Raw genomic sequence first — 20,553 nt, forward strand, 5'->3', positions numbered from 1 at the left:
GGTGAAAGCATATCTAGTATATTTTACGACGCTTCTTTCTCGATGTTAGCGTATCGCTCTCTCGCACGAACGTAGGCACTAACAAACAAATAAACAAAGCCACGATTGACTTGCATCGAGTAAGTACACTAAGTTATCCCGTACCGCACGTCTTCAAGGTTTCAACAATTTCCCTAAAACCATATTGGAAAACAGAAAAACTAAATCAAACTGCAAAGATGATATTTAAATGTATAGTCGAAAACTCTGGGTCACAATGTGGGTTGAGAATGGGACAGTACGTGACAGAAAATAATGTGTTTTATGCTAACATACTATAGAAGCTAAACGTATCTTTAGAAAAAAGACACCGTCAATGTAAGCAAAGTCTCATAGATGATAGACTGAAAGAAATCCATCAGGCAGCGGAAATAGACGTACATGAATATTTTAAGCTTACAAATAGGTATAAACGAGCAGCAGGTCTAGTAACCAGTATAGTATACAAATATCATGCAGGCAATAATGCAGAAAATATCTGTAACACTTTTGGTCAATACTTCAAGGATCTATCTGTACCAAACTTGGAAAGTAGCTTTGATAATCACTTTGCTGGAGAAATTGAGCGCTGAATACCAAATATTGAATGTCTTGAGAAAAGTACAAATATATGTGAAGGAGACATGTATTCACCGCTGAATGAACTATTCACTCTCAGCGAGATTATAGCCGTCCTCTAAAGGCTACAAAATAACAAAGCCCCAGGGCCCGATGGACTCGCTAATGAACATGTCAAGTTGGCAGGTAGTTCCCTCATAAAGCATATCATGATATTGTTCAACAATATCATCACATACGAGTACATTCCACTAGCTTTTAATGTTGGCCACATTCTGTCCCTGCATAAAGGCCACTGTAAAAGTAAAGCTGACCTCTCCAACTACAGGGGAATAACATTAACGTCGATTCTCAGTAAACTGTTTGAAAGATTGCTCCTTAACAGAATTGAAAAGTGGACAGCTGAAAATATAACGTTTCTCACACAACTTCCAAGTTGGCTTTAGAAATGACATCAGTGCTGAGACAGCAGCTCTCACACTTGTAGAAAGTATTGCATACTATGACGAAAAAGATTCACCTGTCTACTGTGCTTTCCTTGATAACGAGAAAGCATTTGACCGTGTTTGGCTTGACTGTTTATTCTACAAACTCTACAATCTTGGAATTACTGGAAAACTCTGGCGGATACTACGCCTATCTTATAGTTCAATGCATTCATGTGTAAGTTTCGCTGGTTTTAAGTCCGATCTATTTCACATTAGACAAAGTGTGGGCCAAGGTCGTGTTTTGTCTGCCTGGCTATTTTCTCTCTATATATATAAATGATCTACTACATGAACTAAATGATACTGGCTGCGGTCTGTGTCTCCCTTGGGGGAAATGCCCAGGAATACTGCTAGCCGATGACACAACGTTGCTCACCAATAATCCAACAGATCTCCAAAGACTGTTGAAGGTGACTGAACTATATTCAAATAAGTGGCAGCTAAAATACAATGTTGGTGAAAGCGCTACTGTAACCTTTGGACGTAGCAATGCATCCCTACCTGCTAACCTGTATCTTGGAGAAACTAATCTCCCTATTAAATGGTCTGGAGTTTATGCTGGATCATTACTACTAAGTGTTCTATGGAGAGAACAAAACTTGTTTGTGAATAGCTACGAAAATTGATAAATGTGAACTATGACTCTGGCCTCTACTTTGGCGGTTTGAATCCTCTAGTGGCTGTACGTATTTGGAATCGAGTGATTCTACCTTGCGGTTTGTATGGATGTACAGTTTGGGGCAAATTGTCCCTTAAAGAATATGAAATGCTAGAAATCATCCAGCGCTACTTCTGTAAGAAATTCCAAGGAGATACAGTCGGGATAACATCCTAACAAGGATATATAGATCAACAAAGCCTCTTACTCCTTGGTAAACTCTGTAATGCTAATACAAGATACAGCTTTAAACAAATGTTTTTAGCCCGCCTTGGCCAATACCACTGCAAAGAATCACTGATATACAAGAATAAGTTTAATATGATATCACCTGTTTTAACATGTTACGGCTTGTTTCCAAACACAATCTGCTTAGTAAAATCCATAACTACATTTGTGATTCTAAGTTTATGAAGAAAAATGCTTGGTCGCAACTAGTCAAATATAAGGTAACTACATATGATCAAATGCAGTTGGTAAATGTACTGCAGACAAGGTGTCTCTCTCCAGATATCTAACAATAAGATCAGGACGAGAATATAGACTATGGATACTCGCTTTAGAGCGACCTCAGAACTTCACTGACATTGCGAGAATGATAAGGCTTGGTGCAACTCCAATAGAATCAAAGGAATGTCTATGCGGAACAGTTGCTCACGACATTATGAAACATGTTTTGTCATGCCAGTATAACCCATTCTCTTCCCACAGAGGTTACTCCTGTCATATCTTCCTACGTAACGTAAGATATGACAAGTAACCTCTGTGGGAAGAGAATGGTATAACTTAGTAGAAAGGAATTCTCTATTTGAAAGAATCTGTGACATTCTTGACATAGACATTTTTGTTAAAATGTGGATGGAAGAGGATGATGTATTCCTGTCATTCCTCCTCGGAGGTATACCTGACCACTGTAAAGATGTACTGGACTATAATGTTTGGTCAGAACTGATGGTAATGATTAGTTTCTCTGTTCGCAGTTGTAGAGGATACTCCGGCAATGTTCATAAATACCTTCAGTTCTTTCACAATTGAATATTACTGTATAATATAAGTACTAATAGTTAGAACCTTTTCTGTACTGTTGTTTATCACACAAATGTAATCTTCATTTTATGGAGGAAATAAAGAATATCTATCTATCTGTACATTACTTACTGATAAGTCATAGCTAAAATAGGCCAGTTACAATCTATCTTTGCAGATTTGTATCCAACAAAAACATAACAAAAGACATTGTTCCATTTGAAAATACTATTTATTATCAACACAGACTTTATATACACATGGTAAATAAATAGTATACATGTACAACATGAGTTATCACACAATGATGATGAAGATGATGATGACAATAATGACGATCCTGACTTTGATTTCATTCGGTGGGACTAAATCAAAACTTCTTCAAAGAAATGTTGAATTGAGTCTATTCAACGGAAACATTCCCTCCCATTCAAGATCATCCCTGACTGATGCCCAAATCAAATTCACACTTCTTGGGTCCCTGAAAGGGAAATTTCTGAGATCCAATTTACACATAAAATCAGTCGTTCTGATAAATGTCACATGTAAATGCTAGTAATGTCCATAACATATCTTGAATGATTCCCGAAACAACAACAACAAATACTATGACATCCTTCTGATCTTGGCATAAAATAGTACAATGTATCTCTGAGACTAGTCAAAATCTACAATACATCTGTAGATTTATGAAGCCACATGAACCAGATAGATCAACTCCTTGACTGGGGTCACCATAACATCACATCTGAATTATATTCTTAACTAACAACATATTCCACATACAGAGAGCACCTGTAACAGTGTGAACCTCAACATCCACTTGTTAAATGTTGACATCATTACAAATTGTTTAACCCAGTAACTCTGCCAGTCTAGAAACATGTACCAGGATTCACAACCTGACTCACAGAAAGTGTACATGAAAATGTACATGTTTCATATTAATCTTGCTATATTTAACCTGACTGACAAAGCAAGTAACTGAAATGCCCAGTATGTTTCAGTCAACTTTATACCTCACTTTTGTTTTTTGATAGAAATAACAAGCATCTCAGTTAAATGTTTTATTTAAGAGTTTTAGCAATCACAGCATTCATAACTGTACTGAGTACATGGAATACACCATTAACACTGATCCAGCCAGTAACATGTAACATTGTTACATAGTGTGTAACCAGTGCACTGCATATGTATCAGTTCCACAAAACAATAAGAAGGTAAATGAGACAAGCATCACTTCAAAGCAAATTACAACCAAATGCTGATCTTTGCATAAGCTTAAAATATTTAATATATCTTATCCACTCAACTTTTGACAGGGATGTTATAATATTTTTCTTGATTTCATTTCTCGTAATATGTATATAGAAATATGAAGTTTATCCCCATCGAAAGTTGAGGAGTATATATGATGCTCTGCAGGTACTAGTGGTGGCGAGACACACCTATCTTCTAAAACCAATGACCTCTTTCACTGAACCATCTCATCACTATGGTTTAATTTCTAAATACTTATGATAGCTGAAGCATTAAGATCACTTTGTGGCCAGGATCAGCCAGAATCAGCTGGGATCAGACAGGCTCCACTGCCAGATGATAATCACGGGTCCATGCAACGTCCTGTTGATCAGACACAACACATCTCTGGCAGCAGCTGGAACATCTACTGCAACTTCTTCTTGCCCTCCTGTTTGGCACAGTATTCCTTGTACTGTGAGTCAGTGCCGAAAATCTTGTCCCACCACGTAAACGTTGAGCCGTAGTTACCGACGAAGTTCTTATGGTGGAAGTCGTGAAACTTGGCACCTGACAAAAAGGCAAAGTAATTCTGTAAGCTGCTTGTGAGGGGAAGATTACTACCTATAGTCTGTTTGCATTGAAAAAGTACCGATTAAAGTCAATTTAAACAAAAAAGTAAATTGAATAAGATGAAATTAAGATTGCGAATCCTCATAATTTTACCTTGCCAAATGAACATTTAAATCTAAAAGTTGTTTAACAAACGATCATAGTTTCAAAATCGCTATTATTGGTTTGTATGACAAGGTTGTATGCACATCAAATGAAACACCGAGAACAAGTAGAGTTGGTCTAAGTTAACGTTCATCACGAACCGCACATGCATTTGTTTCACTGTTCCATCTACTGCGCTCACTGAGATTTAAATGTTCAGTTGGCAAGGCAAATTTATGAGGATTCGCAGTCTTAATTTCACTTTATTTGATTTACTTTTTTGTTTAAAGTGAAATTCATCGGTACGTTTTCACTGCAAACAGACTATAACACACCATTAACACTTGATGCAATCTGCAGAAAATCACAATGTGTATGCATGCATGTGCATGTTGTGTTACACCACACTCAGTAATAATTAAGCTATAGCCAAGATGGCTGAACCACTCAATCTAGTGACTGATAGCATGAGCAATAATCCAAGGTACTGTCCCATGCAATGAAACATGTCACCAAACCTGTCCTCCCAGTCCATATCATCACCACTTATGACCATCCTTGGCTGCATGAACCAATTCTACCCAGAATCCCCACCAGTTGGTTGTGATGAGTTTATTCTTAATGCCTCCCACAAACCCTTGTTAACTATGTTCGAAGTCTCACTTTCTTCACAGATACTACTGATGTTTGCTCACCTGCGTAGAAGGGGAAGAGGTGGAAGGGGTTGAGGTAGGGGAGGTAGTAGCCACTGTGGACGTCGATGGTCTCCATCAGCCTGACTGTCACCCACGCCCACATAAACACCATATGGTTGGTGAAGGTCAAGACTCCAATGAAGAACCCAAATCCAAGAACTGAAATGTGACATAAATTCTATCTTTTATTCCTTTCACGATTCAGCAATGGCTGAAATCCCATGATGAAGTGTGGATGAAACAGAAGAGCAACACACAGCACTTCATCAGTGTAATGTCAGGTTTGGTTTGTTTGCACTCAGCAATATTCCAGCTATATGGCGGCGGTCTGTCGAGTCAGGACCAGAGAATCACATGATCAACAACATCAGCATCAATTTCCGCTGTTGGGATACAATAACATGTGTCAACCAAGTCAGCAGGCCTGACCACCCGATCCCGTTAGTTGCCTCTTTTGCTAAGCATGGGTTGCTGAAGATGAATTCTAACCTGGATCTTCAAGGATCAGAGATATTTCTTCACTCTCTAAGTACATTACAAAGAAAGAACAGTTATCAGCAAGATCTGTTCACCTCTTAATGATGAGTTAGTAAATATTTCAGGCCTTATATATTTTAGTGGTTTCTGCGACCCATCAAAAACAAATGTATAGTCCTGGTCGGCAATTACATTACTGACGCTTGATAACCAACGAAGTCTTACAAGATACAGTGTCAGAATCCAGCACTATTCCAGTTGTGTACTTACTTATTGTCTCCAGTGGGTGTGCGTATTCAGCAGTCATTCCAAACGGAGTCTGGGGACAGACAGGACATTCTCATGACGTCTATAGGAACTGTGGTATTAGTCAGGCTTTACAATTATGTTGTCAGAAAATAACAAGCATATTTATGTGCACTTGTTCCTTCAATGGCACTCTCTTTGAATTGACATATAATTATGATGGCGGTGTGTGAATATTCAAGTCTGCACAATGCAATCCAATGACTGATGTACGTGTCGATCCACACAATTAAATTCAATAAAATTCATCCATGATCAGTGGATGACTAACCATAGCCAAATAATCCTGAACCAATTACAGAAAATATGATTCATTTGGAGAACAATCTTGACAAAGTCATCTCCATATAAGTTACCATATTCCCCACAATAAACACCCTGGGATTTTAGAAAATTTCCAGATCTTAGATCTAGCTCTGTCTCTTTCATGTTTGCAAGGAGCACTGTGTTAATTACCAGTCTCACCTGGAAGTAATGATGAACTTTGTGGATGTACTTGTACACCCTTCTGTCATGGAGGGCCCAGTGAAGGAAGAAGTGCCAGGTGTCCTCAATGACAGCGCAGCCGAAACAACGCAGCGCCAGATTCCACCTGAAGCATCAAGTTCAACTCACTGCTCATTTCTGCCATCCTGGGTAAAAAATATGCCCCAGTCCTCCACAACTGGAGTGTAATAACACACTACCAACCGACTATGACCAACTATGTCATACTAACTACATAGTTAATACTATTTTCTTTCAAGATGATTGCCCTCCCAAATACAGCTCTTCCAAGACTATGAAAAGTGAGTTATCAATAATATCGCATATTAACTTTTCCGACAGAAACACGTGTAAATTTTCTCACACAACATACAAATTTAGGACTTTATTCATGGTCTGCTTCGAAATTATGTTCAGCAAAGCTCCAGATAAGATTTAGCTCATGTGGGTACTGTACCCACAGTATTTTTTTTGAGTGGGTATTATGAATGTTGAGTGGGTATTTCATTTTCCGTTACCCACTGCTTTCAAATATGTGCGTATTTCAGTCATTTTACTCACCTAAGGTATGTTCTGCCTTATGTCATACCTAATCAAAACCAACTTAAATATAATGGAAATGATTTCATAAAAAATCACTCATCCTATACTGACAGTACAACATTTGTCCAATACTAACAGTACAACTTGATAGCAATCGATGTCTTTTTCATTACGCAAGCGATTTTTATAAATATATTTCGTATGCATTTGTTTTAAACTTTTTTCGTATCTAACATTTTTAATGCGTAATTGGTACGCAACAATTATTTTTCAATGTGTAATTGGAAATTTTCTATGCGTATTTTACCTGGATACGCAGCTTATCTGGGCCTCTGGTTCAGGATGCTGTTTTGTTAGTAATCAATGCAAAATATGTTACCAATCAAGTAATGTGATAAATATTATATTTCTTTCAGACTTTTTTGCTCAAAGTTTCGTCTCCGGTATTTATCGATAATCAATCGATATTTAGTTAACGATGATTGATCTCTATGATATATATCAATAACCAGCCCTAATTGTGACCAAGTGAGTGAGTGAGTATGGTTCTACGCCGCTTTTAGCAATATTCCATCAATATCACAGCAGGGGACACCAGAAATGGGCTTCACACATTATACCCATGTGGGGAATCGAACCTGGGTCTTCGGCGTGACGAGCGAACGCTTTAACCACTAGGCTACCCCACCGCCCCAATTGTGACCAAGTGTATCTGTACCTACCATGGAGGCATGCTGTCCCAGTCATACGGAATGTTGAAATATTCAGTGAAGAAATACGTCCCACTCATCATGGGCAGCTGAAAGCAATACATACAGTGCTATACTGGTACAAAACAATTGACCTAAGAACAACACTATTCTACATAGTTTTTCAGTTAACATACAAGTGTATGATGAATGTGCTTTTCAAACAAATAAATCAGCATTAAACAGATGAATGTGTCTTACTGATTTCAAACACCTGGTGTAAACTAATCACATAAAAGGTTGTGCACTTTTTCTTCTCAAATTCTGTCTTGTTCTGACTATGATATAATATATCATATATTATAATATATTTTGTCTTGTTCTAACTGTGATCTTTGCTGAGGGGCATGATAGGACTTTCAACACAAGCGGCTTTACGATTCACTGAAGTATTTGGTGAATCGAATCATATCCCTTCGTGAATTCAATTCATTAATCACAGTCACTAGAATCAAATATGCATGATTTTATATCCTTAAAGGTGTGCTTTACTTGAATTGGAATGTTATTTACCAAAATAAGATAGAATATTTCCATGCCAGGCAGGATAATAGTCAACACTAATATATATTTAATTTGACAGTAATGGTCAAATTTCGGAACTAATTTATGCTGTCAGCATGGTTAAAACCATGTAAAAAATTTACTTTGTTATTGTTTCACTGAATAATATATCAACTGGAAACTTATTATTGTATTCATTAGCCAATATCTTTATTCGTTACCTCCTGTTCGTGATATGTATCATATTTGTATAAATATCCAACATATATACTAAAAGAATCAATCACAGAACTATAAAGTATATATATATATAGCGGAGTAGTACCATAAAGACCCCTTGCAGTATCTGCCCAGTTGAAGTCACTTTATTTGAAGTTTCATTACTATTGGTCATTCACTGTGACTAGTGAGGTACAGAACACTCACCTGTATACAAAAATGACTGAACAGAATAAGCTTTAGACATGTCCACTGCTTGTCAAATGTATCTGGTTTGTCCTGGTGAAGAGAATAAAACAGTATGACAGAAGGATATTTGAGAATAACAGTGTTACCACGATTATTCCAACAGAGAGTTATCATACAGAGGATGTTGTTTATTTGTTATTCACACAAATGATGGTAATATTGCAACTATGTTATGTTTTGTTTCACAATCCAGTAAATGTGATCAAGGATTCACACTGTAAGGGTACATATTGACCATGAACCAAGTCACGGTGTCTGACAGCATGTTTTGAGTGAGTGAGTGAGTGAGTGAGTGAGTGGGGGGATGGAGGAGTGAGTGAGTGAGTGAGTGAGTGAGTGAGTGAGTGAGCATGGATATGGTGTTGACAACCATAATCACGCTGGACAGGATGAAGCCATACAGCCTTCAGCCTTATACAAACATGATGAACCAGATACAGCGATGTATGGGAGGCACTTACTGACTGGATCTTGTATCTGTTCATGAAGGGAATAAACTGGAAGATAAATGCAGGTAGACACAAGCCAAAGTACACCACCTGAAAGAGACCATATAAAGTGGATGTTAACATAGATCTAACCAGACAATGCTAATCTAAGCCTTGAGCCAACACTCAATTGGAGATACCTCACAGAGACTTATTATTTGCATCTGAATCAAAACCTAATATTTGAAACATAAATCTTAACAGTTATGACGAGGAGCTTCTACAGAAATCTAAAACGTTTAGATTTCTGTGGAGGGTTTTCGTCATTAAGTATAGAGATTTAAGTTGCTAATAATTTAAAGTATACAGATTTATATTACTACATATAAATATCTTTTAGTATAAGGTATATTTATGCACCTCTATTTGAGACAAATTATCTTTGCTATTTTTGATAATGACTGTTTATCTGTCAGTATGTGATCAGCTCGTGATACCGTTACATCTGCTTTAAGCCAACTCAACCAAGACCGTGCTATCAAAATGACATTCTGTTTCTAATATAGAGAATTATCAGCACATGGTTTCAAAGAGTAACACTGAAGAAAAACACAATCATATGATGTCATTACCTCGTGGACAAGCAGAGATCCCCATGTCGCGATTTGAAACTTCGTGTAGTTGTCAGTCATATGCACCCATGCCGTTCTGAAGGGGTCACGGAGAGGATTATTCGGCAAGTAATCCAAATATTCGCTTCCCAAAGTCTCGTTTAACATTTTAGAAGTGTAGTTAGCCGACTGAGATGAAGTGTCAGTGTACCGATTGTCCACGATCGCTATAAACTGTCAATGAGTTGTATAAGTGGTCTGTATCTCTATATTTATCATGGTTGTCAGCTGATCTAGCAGCAGACAAGTGCGTAAACATAACGGACACTGTGATTAGCTCGTCCTTATGGCATGAATATACAACGCTCTCTCTGATTGGTTGATTTCCGTGGTGCGATTTACTATCAGACTGCTGTTCGCAAACCGAAGAAGACTTTGTGAGGGGTGGCCTGTGTTGATGCGTTATCGTGAATGTTTTACGTGACGAATGTTGGAAACAATATGGTGACAATTCACGAATATTCAACAAGCATGACAGGATTTCCTTGACATATTTTGATGCCACATCTGGAGTTACTGTTTTGGAATAAGCAATTCATTTCTTCAAGGATAAGCACATAAATTTCTGAATGTTTCTTTAAAACATTATTGCACGTTATGATTTCATGTCAACGACAAATTACACCCAAAATCCGCGTAACAGTGTGAAAGTTAGAATGTCTTTCATTACGTTGAGAAAGCGCATGCTTATTGTTATTAATTATGTTTATCTTGAACTAGTTTTCAGCGCGATGTTAAACAGTGAAACTCGGTAACATATCTCTTTTTAATCATTAACTTCCCTGTTTATATTTAAAGATAGCCTATTGGTATTAATGTTGTAAAATACTAGTTTTATTTGTATAGATTTATCTTAAAATTATTGGTAATTAAATGGTGTATTTTATACAAAAAGTATAAAAGTAAAATAGGGATAAAAATAAATGAAAGTCATAAAGTGATCACTATATATATTAATAATAACTGATTGCAGTATTAAAAGTTTTGGGTTTTAGACGTATCTCATTAATTTACACTGACATTTGGTTATATTTGTCTATGATTTCAAATTATTGTAATTCATCTGAAAGGTTATTTCGTAATGTGTATGGTTTACTATAAAGCTGAATCAAGAGTATATTGTCATATTCTAGAACCAAATCCTAATTCTTAACCTCTCGAGGGGCGGTGGGGTAGCCTACTGGGTAAGGGGTTTGCTCGTCACGCCTAAGATCCGGGTTAGATTCCCCATATGAAGCCCATTTCGGGTGTCCCCCGCAGTGATATTGCTGGAATATTGCTAAAGGCGGCGTAAAACCAAACTCACTCACTTAACTTCCCGCTGCCTAATTTTAAAACCCAAACACATCACAGCTTATGAAGAGGCCAAATGTAAGATGGTAGCATGGTCTACATTTGGGGATGGAGTCGTGGTCATAATGTTATACTACTCACACTTTGCTAAGGATCACAAACATTCCCAATTTTACTTAAACATAGATTTATAATTTGAAATTGTATCCATTTAAAACTGGATAAATAATAATATACATGTAGTAAACTTTCTTTAGGCAAACACCCACTTTAATCTAACGTAAAGTTATGCATGAGTAACCATAAAAAATGGTTTTCATGGCACCAATCAACCATTTTGCAAATCATGGAACGAGTCATTTACGAGTCATTCTCTGAACTCAGCCGTGGCCAGCTATGAGTCCAGGGCCTCCTTTCACAAAGCACTAAGGTGATCGCAAGTCACTAAGGTAACCTTAGTGCAGTGTTAAAGAATGGGAGTTAAGGTTAACCTTAGTAAAGTTTGTTTCGTGAAAGGAGCCCCAGATCTCAATCCCACAGAGCATGTTTCGGACTTTATCGGTAGCAGAATACGACAGAGAGATACGAAATCTTGGTTATTGGGACAAGCTCTCCATCAAGAATGGAACCCAATACGTCAACGTCACATTCAACGTTTGATACAGTCAATGAGGAGAAGGGTCAGGAGTGTTAATGCAGTTGGCGGAGGTTACACCAGGTATTGACATTTTATGCCAGAATCTTGAAAATGACCACATTTATTATCGTCCTACGATCATAGTTATGAGCACTACAAAGTGAGTCAGGATCAGTTTATTCAGATATATAGTAAGTGAGTGAGTTAGGTTTTATGCCGCACTCAGCACTATTCCAGCTATATGGCGGCGGTCTGTAAATAATCGAGTCTGGACCAGACAATCCAGTGATCAACAGCATGAGCAGCGATCTGCGCAATTGGGAACCGATGACATGTGTCAACCACGTCAGCAAACCTGACCACCCGATCCCGTTAGTTAATATAGTAAATACATTGAAATCTGGATAAGTCCCTTTGATGTGATTAATGGTAACATTGATACTACGAAAAACACGGGATGTTGCGGTACAATATATATATATTTTCCATATGTATAAATATGGTAGGACAGTTATGGCATAATAACATTTCAGTACATCCTGTCCACACTTTGAGATAGCATGTCACAGATGTAGTCAGAGAACATTTCACGAAGAAACGTTCATACGATTCTAATGGGGAGATGAGGTCCCTGTCGATGTGTAACCTTGTGCATAGTGCTGTATATTAACGGCACGACTCGGTGTTTGTTCTGGTATGTCATCCGTATTTGTACGGCGGTACGGTGGTAAATGAAATAGTTTCTGCCTCATGCTGTGTTGTGTTTGTTTAACGCAGCACTCGGCAATATTCCATCTACATGGCGGCGGTCTGGACCAGACAATCCAGTGATCATCAGCAGCAGCATGAACACCGATCTACGCGTTTGGGATACGATCACATGCGTCAACCAAGACAGCGAGCCTAAACGTTTAGACGCCTTTTTGCTGAAGAACAATTCTAACCTGTATCTTCAAGGGTCTCATAGACTGTCCTTTGAGTACTGTGAGGTTTCTACACGTGTATGAAGGGCAATTATTTCTTGAAAGACACGATACCAAGACACTGGCTGTTACCTCATTTCTTTGTCGAGAGATGGACTATATAGAATCTTGACTTTCCTCAAGGTCATCTGAATGCCATCTCTCTGGGCTTCATTTTCACCGGCAAACTGCAACTGTAACATGAACTCGGGCCGTTGAACTGGGTTCGGTTTGGCTTTAAGGAATCTGGACGCTTCCGCCTCTTAGCGTACCGGGTAGGTTTATGTATACGACTGTGTTTATGGTACACTTCTGTATACAGAAACGTACCTATCTGTAACCCGTCCCAACAACGACCCCTTCAGCGCTACTTGTACCCCACTTTTGGTTAATCGTATACCAGGGCTGTAGCTACCATTAATAAAAAAAGCCCGGGCTTACACATGATTTTGAAAATGAAAGTTGGGCAGGCCCTCAATACTAACTAAATATATAGCTTAGCAACCTATCGGGCTAACACGAAAAAATTGGATTGGTACGCGCCTGTATACTATACCTTGAATTGAGTGAAAAAAGAAAGAATTATGTTGTTTAGTATTATTCAATACCCCAAATCAAAAAGAGGCACCATTTAGACCGATCTGTACTGCAGTACAGCCTTTCATTAAGATCTGTTCCACGGCTCCGGAAACTAGCATGACTCTCATTTTCAGATGCACTCATAATCTGCGACAAAGCTGTCGGGCAACGATTGATACACCAGTCAGGTCCCAGGTGTCGTATTAACAACGCAGCTAATGCCCCCTGAGTATTAATTCTTGAATAAACCGTTGCCAATAGACGAAAACAGATCTAAATGTCCTCTTTTAATCAGCTTAAACCGGAAATACTACAGCCACATTAAGGTTTGCATGGTGTTACCTAACGTCATGTCTCCATGATCTACCGATTTTTATGGAAGCCTTTTAAACTAACTTTTATAGGTGCCCATGCTCGATTTGGTTTGGGAGTGAGTGAGTGAGTTTAGTTTTACGCCGCTTTTAGCAATATTCCAGCAATATCACGGCGGGGGACACCAGAAATGGGCTTCACACATTGTACCCATGTGGGGAATCGAACCCGGGTCTTCGGCGCACGCTTTAACCACTAGGCTACCCCTATGCCCCTGGTTTGGGAATAATTACAATCACTACAATATATATTTCAAGTATTTGAGTTTCCTGTCTCACTTTTTATGAAGTTATATAATATTCAACATGTTTTATTTGTGTAAAAGGCGTTGGTACTACAAGCAGTCTATGTGAGAAGTAAAACTGTGTTTAAGGTCCTGTTCACGATTATTTATTTATTGCACGTGTAGAGCGACGTGCGGCGAATGTGCAAGCCCACTGAGATACCATGCTGCAGGTTAACAAGGGCAAAGGTCTATCCACTAGGGAGACTAGAAGTCTCCTGACAGATAAACGCAAAAAGGAACAGACCATTTGATCTTGCCTAGGGTTTCTTTTCAATTTAATAAAACATATTGTTTCAGAAAAAAGTCTTTTTTCTTGTTTCCAGCATTTGCCATAATATGATGAAGATGGTAAAGTAGTCAGTTCGAACCTAACAAACTATCAGTGTAGTGTTGCTTCTAACAGAATTTACACACAAAAATATATAACAGTCAAGAAATATGATTTAATAATTCTGTGTAAACAGTTTCAGTTCAGCTGTTAATCAATATAAACCAGCTGTGGTTGTATCACCTTGGAATAAACTGCTGCAGTGTCAATAACCCAGTGCTCTCAGTTCATCTCATGAGAACAGGCTGTCATCTCACCGGCTGATGAACAAACCTTGAAAACAAACCGAGCTTCTAAAAAATCATTTTTGTGGTTACAAACGTCCTCAGACTCAATAAAACATGCCTTGACAGCAAGGAGGTCTGTCCCTATGTTGAAGGTGGCACTGGTGGCAAGCTACTAAGCCTGAGAGACCTTGGGTCCCCTGAGTGGTCGTATCACCTCATGGAGTTAACAGCCCCCAGACGACCATTATTCTGTTGGCTTGTCAGTGGACTTCTGTTCCTGTGGTACAAGTCCTCGAATTGTCAAGTCATAAACTACTTCCTCAGATTTCTTCAAATCATATTTCAGGGCATCAAATCTTTTACGTAAACTATCATTTTTCAAGTTCAAAAGTCTAAATCCTGAATCGAGTTCTCCCACAAATCTGGCAATTCTGACAGGCCTCCCATAATCTCCTGCAGTCACAGAGTTCACTGCTAGTCGAGACTGAAAGAGAGGAATGAGTGTATGATGTAAAGCAATGTATGAAGTGGGAGGGAGTATGTTCTCCAACACTTCAATCAGCAATATTCCAGCAGTATCACAATGCCCATTACAAAGCACACCTGTCTCACCTCAAAGAGACACTACCCCGCGTCACGTATATGCTATGTCTCAGTTTCAGTTTCAGAAGCCCTTACCCACTTCCCCCACCCTAGAAACTCACCAGTTCACTGGCCAGCTGTAACAAGCCAAAGGTCAATATGGAACTCCAGAGGCCATTACCCCCTCCCCACCCCAGGGACTCACCAGTTCACTGGCCAGCTGTAACAAGGCAATGGTCAATATGGAACTCCAGAGGCCATTACCCCCTTCCCCCACCCCAGGAGCTCAACAGTTCACTGGCCAGCTGTAATAAGCCAAAGGTCAATATGGAGCCCCAGAGGCCATTACCCCCTTCCCCCACCCCAGGAACTCACCGGGTCAATGGCCAGCTGTAACAAGCCAAAGGTCAATATGGAACTCCAGAGGCCATTACCCCCTTCCCCCGACCCAGGGACTCACCAGTTCACTGGCCAGCTGTAACAAGGCAATGGTCAATATGGAACTCCAGAGGCCATTACCCCCTTCCCCCACCCCAGGAGCTCAACAGTTCACTGGCCAGCTGTAATAAGCAAAAGGTCAATATGGAACCCCAGAGGCCATTACCCCCTTCCCCCACCCCAGGAACTCACCGGGTCACTGGACAGCTGTAACAAGCCAAAGGTCAATATGGAACTCCAGAGGCCATTACCCACTTCCCCCACCCTAGAAACTCACCAGTTCACTGGCCAGCTGTAACAAGCCAAAGGTCAATATGGAACTCCAGAGGCCATTACCTCCTTCCCCCATCCCAAGAGCTCACCAGTTCACTGGCCAGCTGTAACAAGCCAAAGGTCAATATGGAACTCCAGAGGCCATTACCCCCTTCCCCCACCCCAGGAGCTCAACAGTTCACTGGCCAGCTGTAATAAGCCAAAGGTCAATATGGAACCCCAGAGGCCATTACCCCTTTCCCCCACCCCAGGAACTCACCAGGTCACTGGACAGCTGTAACAAGCCAAAGGTCAATATGGAACTCCAGAGGCCATTACCCACTTTCCCCACCCTAGAAACTCACCAGTTCACTGGCCAGCTGTAACAAGCCAAAGGTCAATATGGAGCTCCAGAGGCCATTACCTCCTTCCCCCATCCCAAGAGCTCACCAGTTCACTGGCCAGCTGTAACAAGCCAAAGGTCAATATGGAGCTCCAGAGGCCATTACCCCATTCCCCCACCCAAGAAACTCACCAGTTCACTGGCCAGCTGTAATAAGCCAAAGGTCAATATGGAGCTCCAGAGGCCATTACCCCTTCCCCACCCCAGGAGCTCACCAGTTCACTGGCCAGCTGTAATAAGCCAAAGGTCAATATGGAACCCCAGAGGCCATTGTTCCCCACCCCAGGAGCTCACCGGGTCACTGGACAGCTGTAACAAGCCAAAGGTCAATATGGAGCTCCAGAGGCCATTACCCCCTTCCCCCACCCTAGGAGCTCACCAGTTCACTGGCCAGCTGTAATAAGCCAAAGGTCAATATGGAACCCCAGAGGCCATTACCCCTTCCCCACCCCAGGAGCTCACCGGGTCCTGGACAGCTGTAACCCAAAGGTCAATATGGAGCTCCAGAGGCCACCCCTTCCCTAACCCTAGAAACTCACCAGTTCACTGGCCAGCTGTAATAAGCCAAAGGTCAATATGGAACTCCAGAGGCCATTACCCCCTTCCCCCACCCTAGAAACTCACCAGTTCACTGGCCAGCTGTAATAAGCCAAAGGTCAATATGGAACTCCAGAGGCCATTACCCCCTTCCCCCATCCCACTCACCAGTTCACTGGCCAGCCATTACAAGCCAAAGGTCAATATGGAGCCCCAGAGGCCATTACCCCCTTCCCCCACCCTAGGAACTCACCAGTTCACTGGCCAACTGTAACAAGCCCATGAGGTAGTCGTCAAGGTCAATATGGAAACCATCACCTCGCTGCATTTTAACTGAAACAAGAATACTGAACTTACGACACAAACAAATCTAATGCTTTGACCTGTCATTATGTTTACCTTTCTTTAATGTGCCAATAAGTACAAGCAGATAGAGAGCCAACAAACAAAACAATTGCAATCTTATTTGAATTTGTTTCCATTAACTTAAAAACATAACAAAGTAGCCACAGAAGGACAACCGTTTCCTCATTGGCTGATAATTGAATGGGTGGGGCTTGTGTTGCATTATTGTGCAGAACAACCGCACTGATATGGTATTATAGCCTACTGTGTTTTTGTGTCAACTATAAAATAAGCAGCTATGAAGTCACTATTGTTGCTACATATATTTCTTGAGAACCAACATCAATCTTTGTTTTTGTTAAACAGGTATAAAAGTAAAAATGTACACACCTGTAGTAGATTTGCAAAAACGTGCAGTCTATATTCACCAACAAGCACACAATATTATGTTTATGTCTTCATCTATCAATGGATCCATGACTTCTATTATGACAGTGCTGTGAATAGCTGTAATAATGCTGATCCGGACATATTTATTCATTATTATGACAATGACATGACCCACCTCCCAACATGGCTGCTGAGTCCTCCCTGGATATGAGAGCTTCCTTCTCCAGGTAGACGATGTACGCTGACAGACCAGTCAGTCTCTGACTCACAAATCTCCAGTGGTCATGAAATCTGAAACAGTCAGAAAAACATAGCTAGAAAACACAGCTTTGAGACCTAAGAAGAGATTGATTAATTGAATAAATTGAAGCTATCCGTGTAAGGGTTGGACACTAAATATGTCACTTACTACCAATAGTCTAGACATCTAGCCCTTGATGTGACTAGTCTGATACGGCTAAAATAATACTGTGGCAACAACCTTTCTTGTGACAAACCAAACTCCAACTGATGGTGCATCTCATTAATAGCTGGAATCATTTTGTACATATAGTATAGTAGTACAGTACTGTAATAAAGAGATGAGGGAGTTGGGTATAACACTGTTTGAACACTACTCAACCTTTATAAAGCTTGTCACTTCGATATGGGACAAAACCTTGAAATGATGCAGGTCTGAAGAATTTACCACTTTGGTAAAATCCACAAGCAAGACAACCATATTGACTTGGGATGCAACACTTTAAAGTATATTGTGAAGCTGAGATGATGAGGCCAACCATACACCAGGAACATGTTGGCATATGAGTATGATCAGCAACGAACATTTGAGTATACTAACCGATAGTACTGATCTTGAGGCACCTTCTGGGACAGCTTACTGAACTGTTCTCGTACTCTTCCAAACCGCTCCCTTGCTTTTTCACACAATGTTGAGACTACATGGCAACAGATACATGAGAATTACTGACCGAAACATGAACATATGAGACAAATTCCAAGTTTAGGTTTGCGAAGCATAAAAACAAACACTTTTCAAATTCAAATAAGTAAAATAATATACAAAAGGCATATTGAAATAGAAATAATAAAAATTACATTAACTTATCTCATTCTTAGGCTTCAGTTTAAAGTGGGGTTATTACTAAACATTTTGTCTTTGTGACTTCAGGAATGGAAATTAACCCAAAAAAACAGACAGAACTAGAAGGATGCATTCCAATATTTAACACTCAGAAAAAGTCACTGTACTGGCTTTCTGATGAGTTTTCACAGCAAAGACAATTCACGACTGAAGTCAAAATACATACTAAGCCAAAAGGTAAACTGAATTATAATTTTGTTAGCCCAAAGTAATTCCTACCTGCCTCGGACCTATTTGGTGTTATTTTCATCCACATGCTATCATCTACCAGTCTTGTTTAGTATCATAACATTATTACACCAAATGATAGTCAGATCATGGCTTGTCGACACCAAATAATCAAGATATGTGATCCACACACACCTTGTTGATTTATTACACTTCTAGTCTGCAGTATTATTACAACTGCACAGTACAGCACGTCAGATAAACAGAGGAATTTATTGTCAGTTTTCTTCTGATCACAACACTTACTGCTTTTGATGCCATCTTGTTGATGGACAGATTGTAACAAAGTCTGAATTTCTCTGGCTGTTTGTTCAATATCCTTTACTTGAGACCTTATGTCCTGAAAACAAACACATTTATCAGTACCTAAGATGTGGGGCTTGTAGACATTGATTAATTGTGAACAATTCATATTAGTAAGTATACCCAAACCTACCATGAAATTGACATTGCATGAACATGATGACCTAACAATACAAGTTTTTTTTAAATTTTAACCACAGTGGGAGCTAGGATTGACATCCAAACCAAAACAGAACAAGTTACAGTAAATTATGTTTATAACGGACAGACAGATATAATAACCTGTGTTTTTTTCTGCCCCATATAATTCAGTAAATGTTCATAACGAACGGGTAACAATGCATCCTAAATATAGATTTTTTAAGCGTCCATGCACTAACAATCTATAATTAGTGGTTCCTTTGCAATTTGGTATAACCAGTGTCTGAAATAAGGCCCGAGACGGTCTAAATTTCTGACGGACGGTCTAAATTTACAGCCAGCCAGCCCGATGGTCTGGTAAAAATTTGAGATGTTCCATGCATCTGTGTAAATTCACCATATTTGGTCTGGTTAAATCCATTTTGGGTTGGTAACATTTTGAAGTTACCAGCCCTGATGTCTGGCTGGATTTTTGGCTTGTTTCATACACTGATCAGATAGGTCACACTTATAAGTTGTCCCTCCAGATGACCAACCGTTTAAGTTTTCTATTCATAGTCAACAGCTATTATCACCATCCACTACTCTATACTGTTACATAAGTGTCATTCATTAAAGACCCAAATGACTGTTGCAACTGGATGGTACAGCCATGAAGCATTCGAAAGCCCGGAAAGGTGCATGTGCCTCTAAAATCATATTGCCAATTCACACATACAATCTACTCAATAGATCGATTTGTCAGCTTTTTCAAACAATGAAACAATTCGTGTAATTTGTGTCATGCCTCGCGAATTTCTTGCTCTTCGTTTATGTAATCTTGAAATGAAGAAAATATCTGTGAAGTTGCATCTTGTGTCATGATTCGCCAGTACAAGCCCTTTATAACAAACAACTAACAACGCTTTCAGAAACCGGAAGTACACTACATGTGCGTGACTGCTCACGAAGAAGAATATTTATGTTTCGCTATCGTCCTTATTATATGCATTTGTTGACTCAGATGTAATCAAATCATATGTCCTGGAAAAAGAACAACAATGTATATTATTTA

General features: G+C 39.5%; 2 protein-coding genes across 2 annotated transcripts; both read right to left on the reverse strand.

Moving 5' to 3' along the window:
• Nucleotides 1-2,982: 2,982 nt before the first annotated feature.
• LOC124283326 (methylsterol monooxygenase 1-like) lies at nt 2,983-10,275 on the reverse strand. The gene is made up of 8 exons (XM_046719361.1): nt 10,014-10,275; nt 9,415-9,492; nt 8,912-8,983; nt 7,955-8,031; nt 6,669-6,795; nt 6,168-6,216; nt 5,421-5,579; nt 2,983-4,578 (listed from the first exon to the last, which is right to left on the reverse strand). Exons 1-8 carry the CDS (start codon nt 10,158-10,160, stop codon nt 4,436-4,438), a joined length of 852 nt encoding a protein of 283 aa, XP_046575317.1. The 5' UTR covers nt 10,161-10,275; the 3' UTR covers nt 2,983-4,435.
• A 4,329-nt stretch (nt 10,276-14,604) lies between these two features.
• On the reverse strand, nt 14,605-20,420 carry LOC124283328 (translin-like). Its single transcript, XM_046719362.1, has 6 exons — nt 20,287-20,420; nt 19,302-19,395; nt 18,525-18,621; nt 17,859-17,974; nt 17,202-17,281; nt 14,605-15,220 (listed from the first exon to the last, which is right to left on the reverse strand). The coding sequence occupies exons 1-6, from the start codon at nt 20,359-20,361 to the stop codon at nt 14,981-14,983; spliced, it is 702 nt and encodes a 233-aa protein (XP_046575318.1). The 5' UTR covers nt 20,362-20,420; the 3' UTR covers nt 14,605-14,980.
• Nucleotides 20,421-20,553: the final 133 nt, after the last annotated feature.

Source organism: Haliotis rubra, unplaced genomic scaffold (assembly GCF_003918875.1).
Source record: "Haliotis rubra isolate DU_JTF1 unplaced genomic scaffold, ASM391887v1 Scf313, whole genome shotgun sequence".
NCBI lineage: Eukaryota > Metazoa > Mollusca > Gastropoda > Lepetellida > Haliotidae > Haliotis > Haliotis rubra.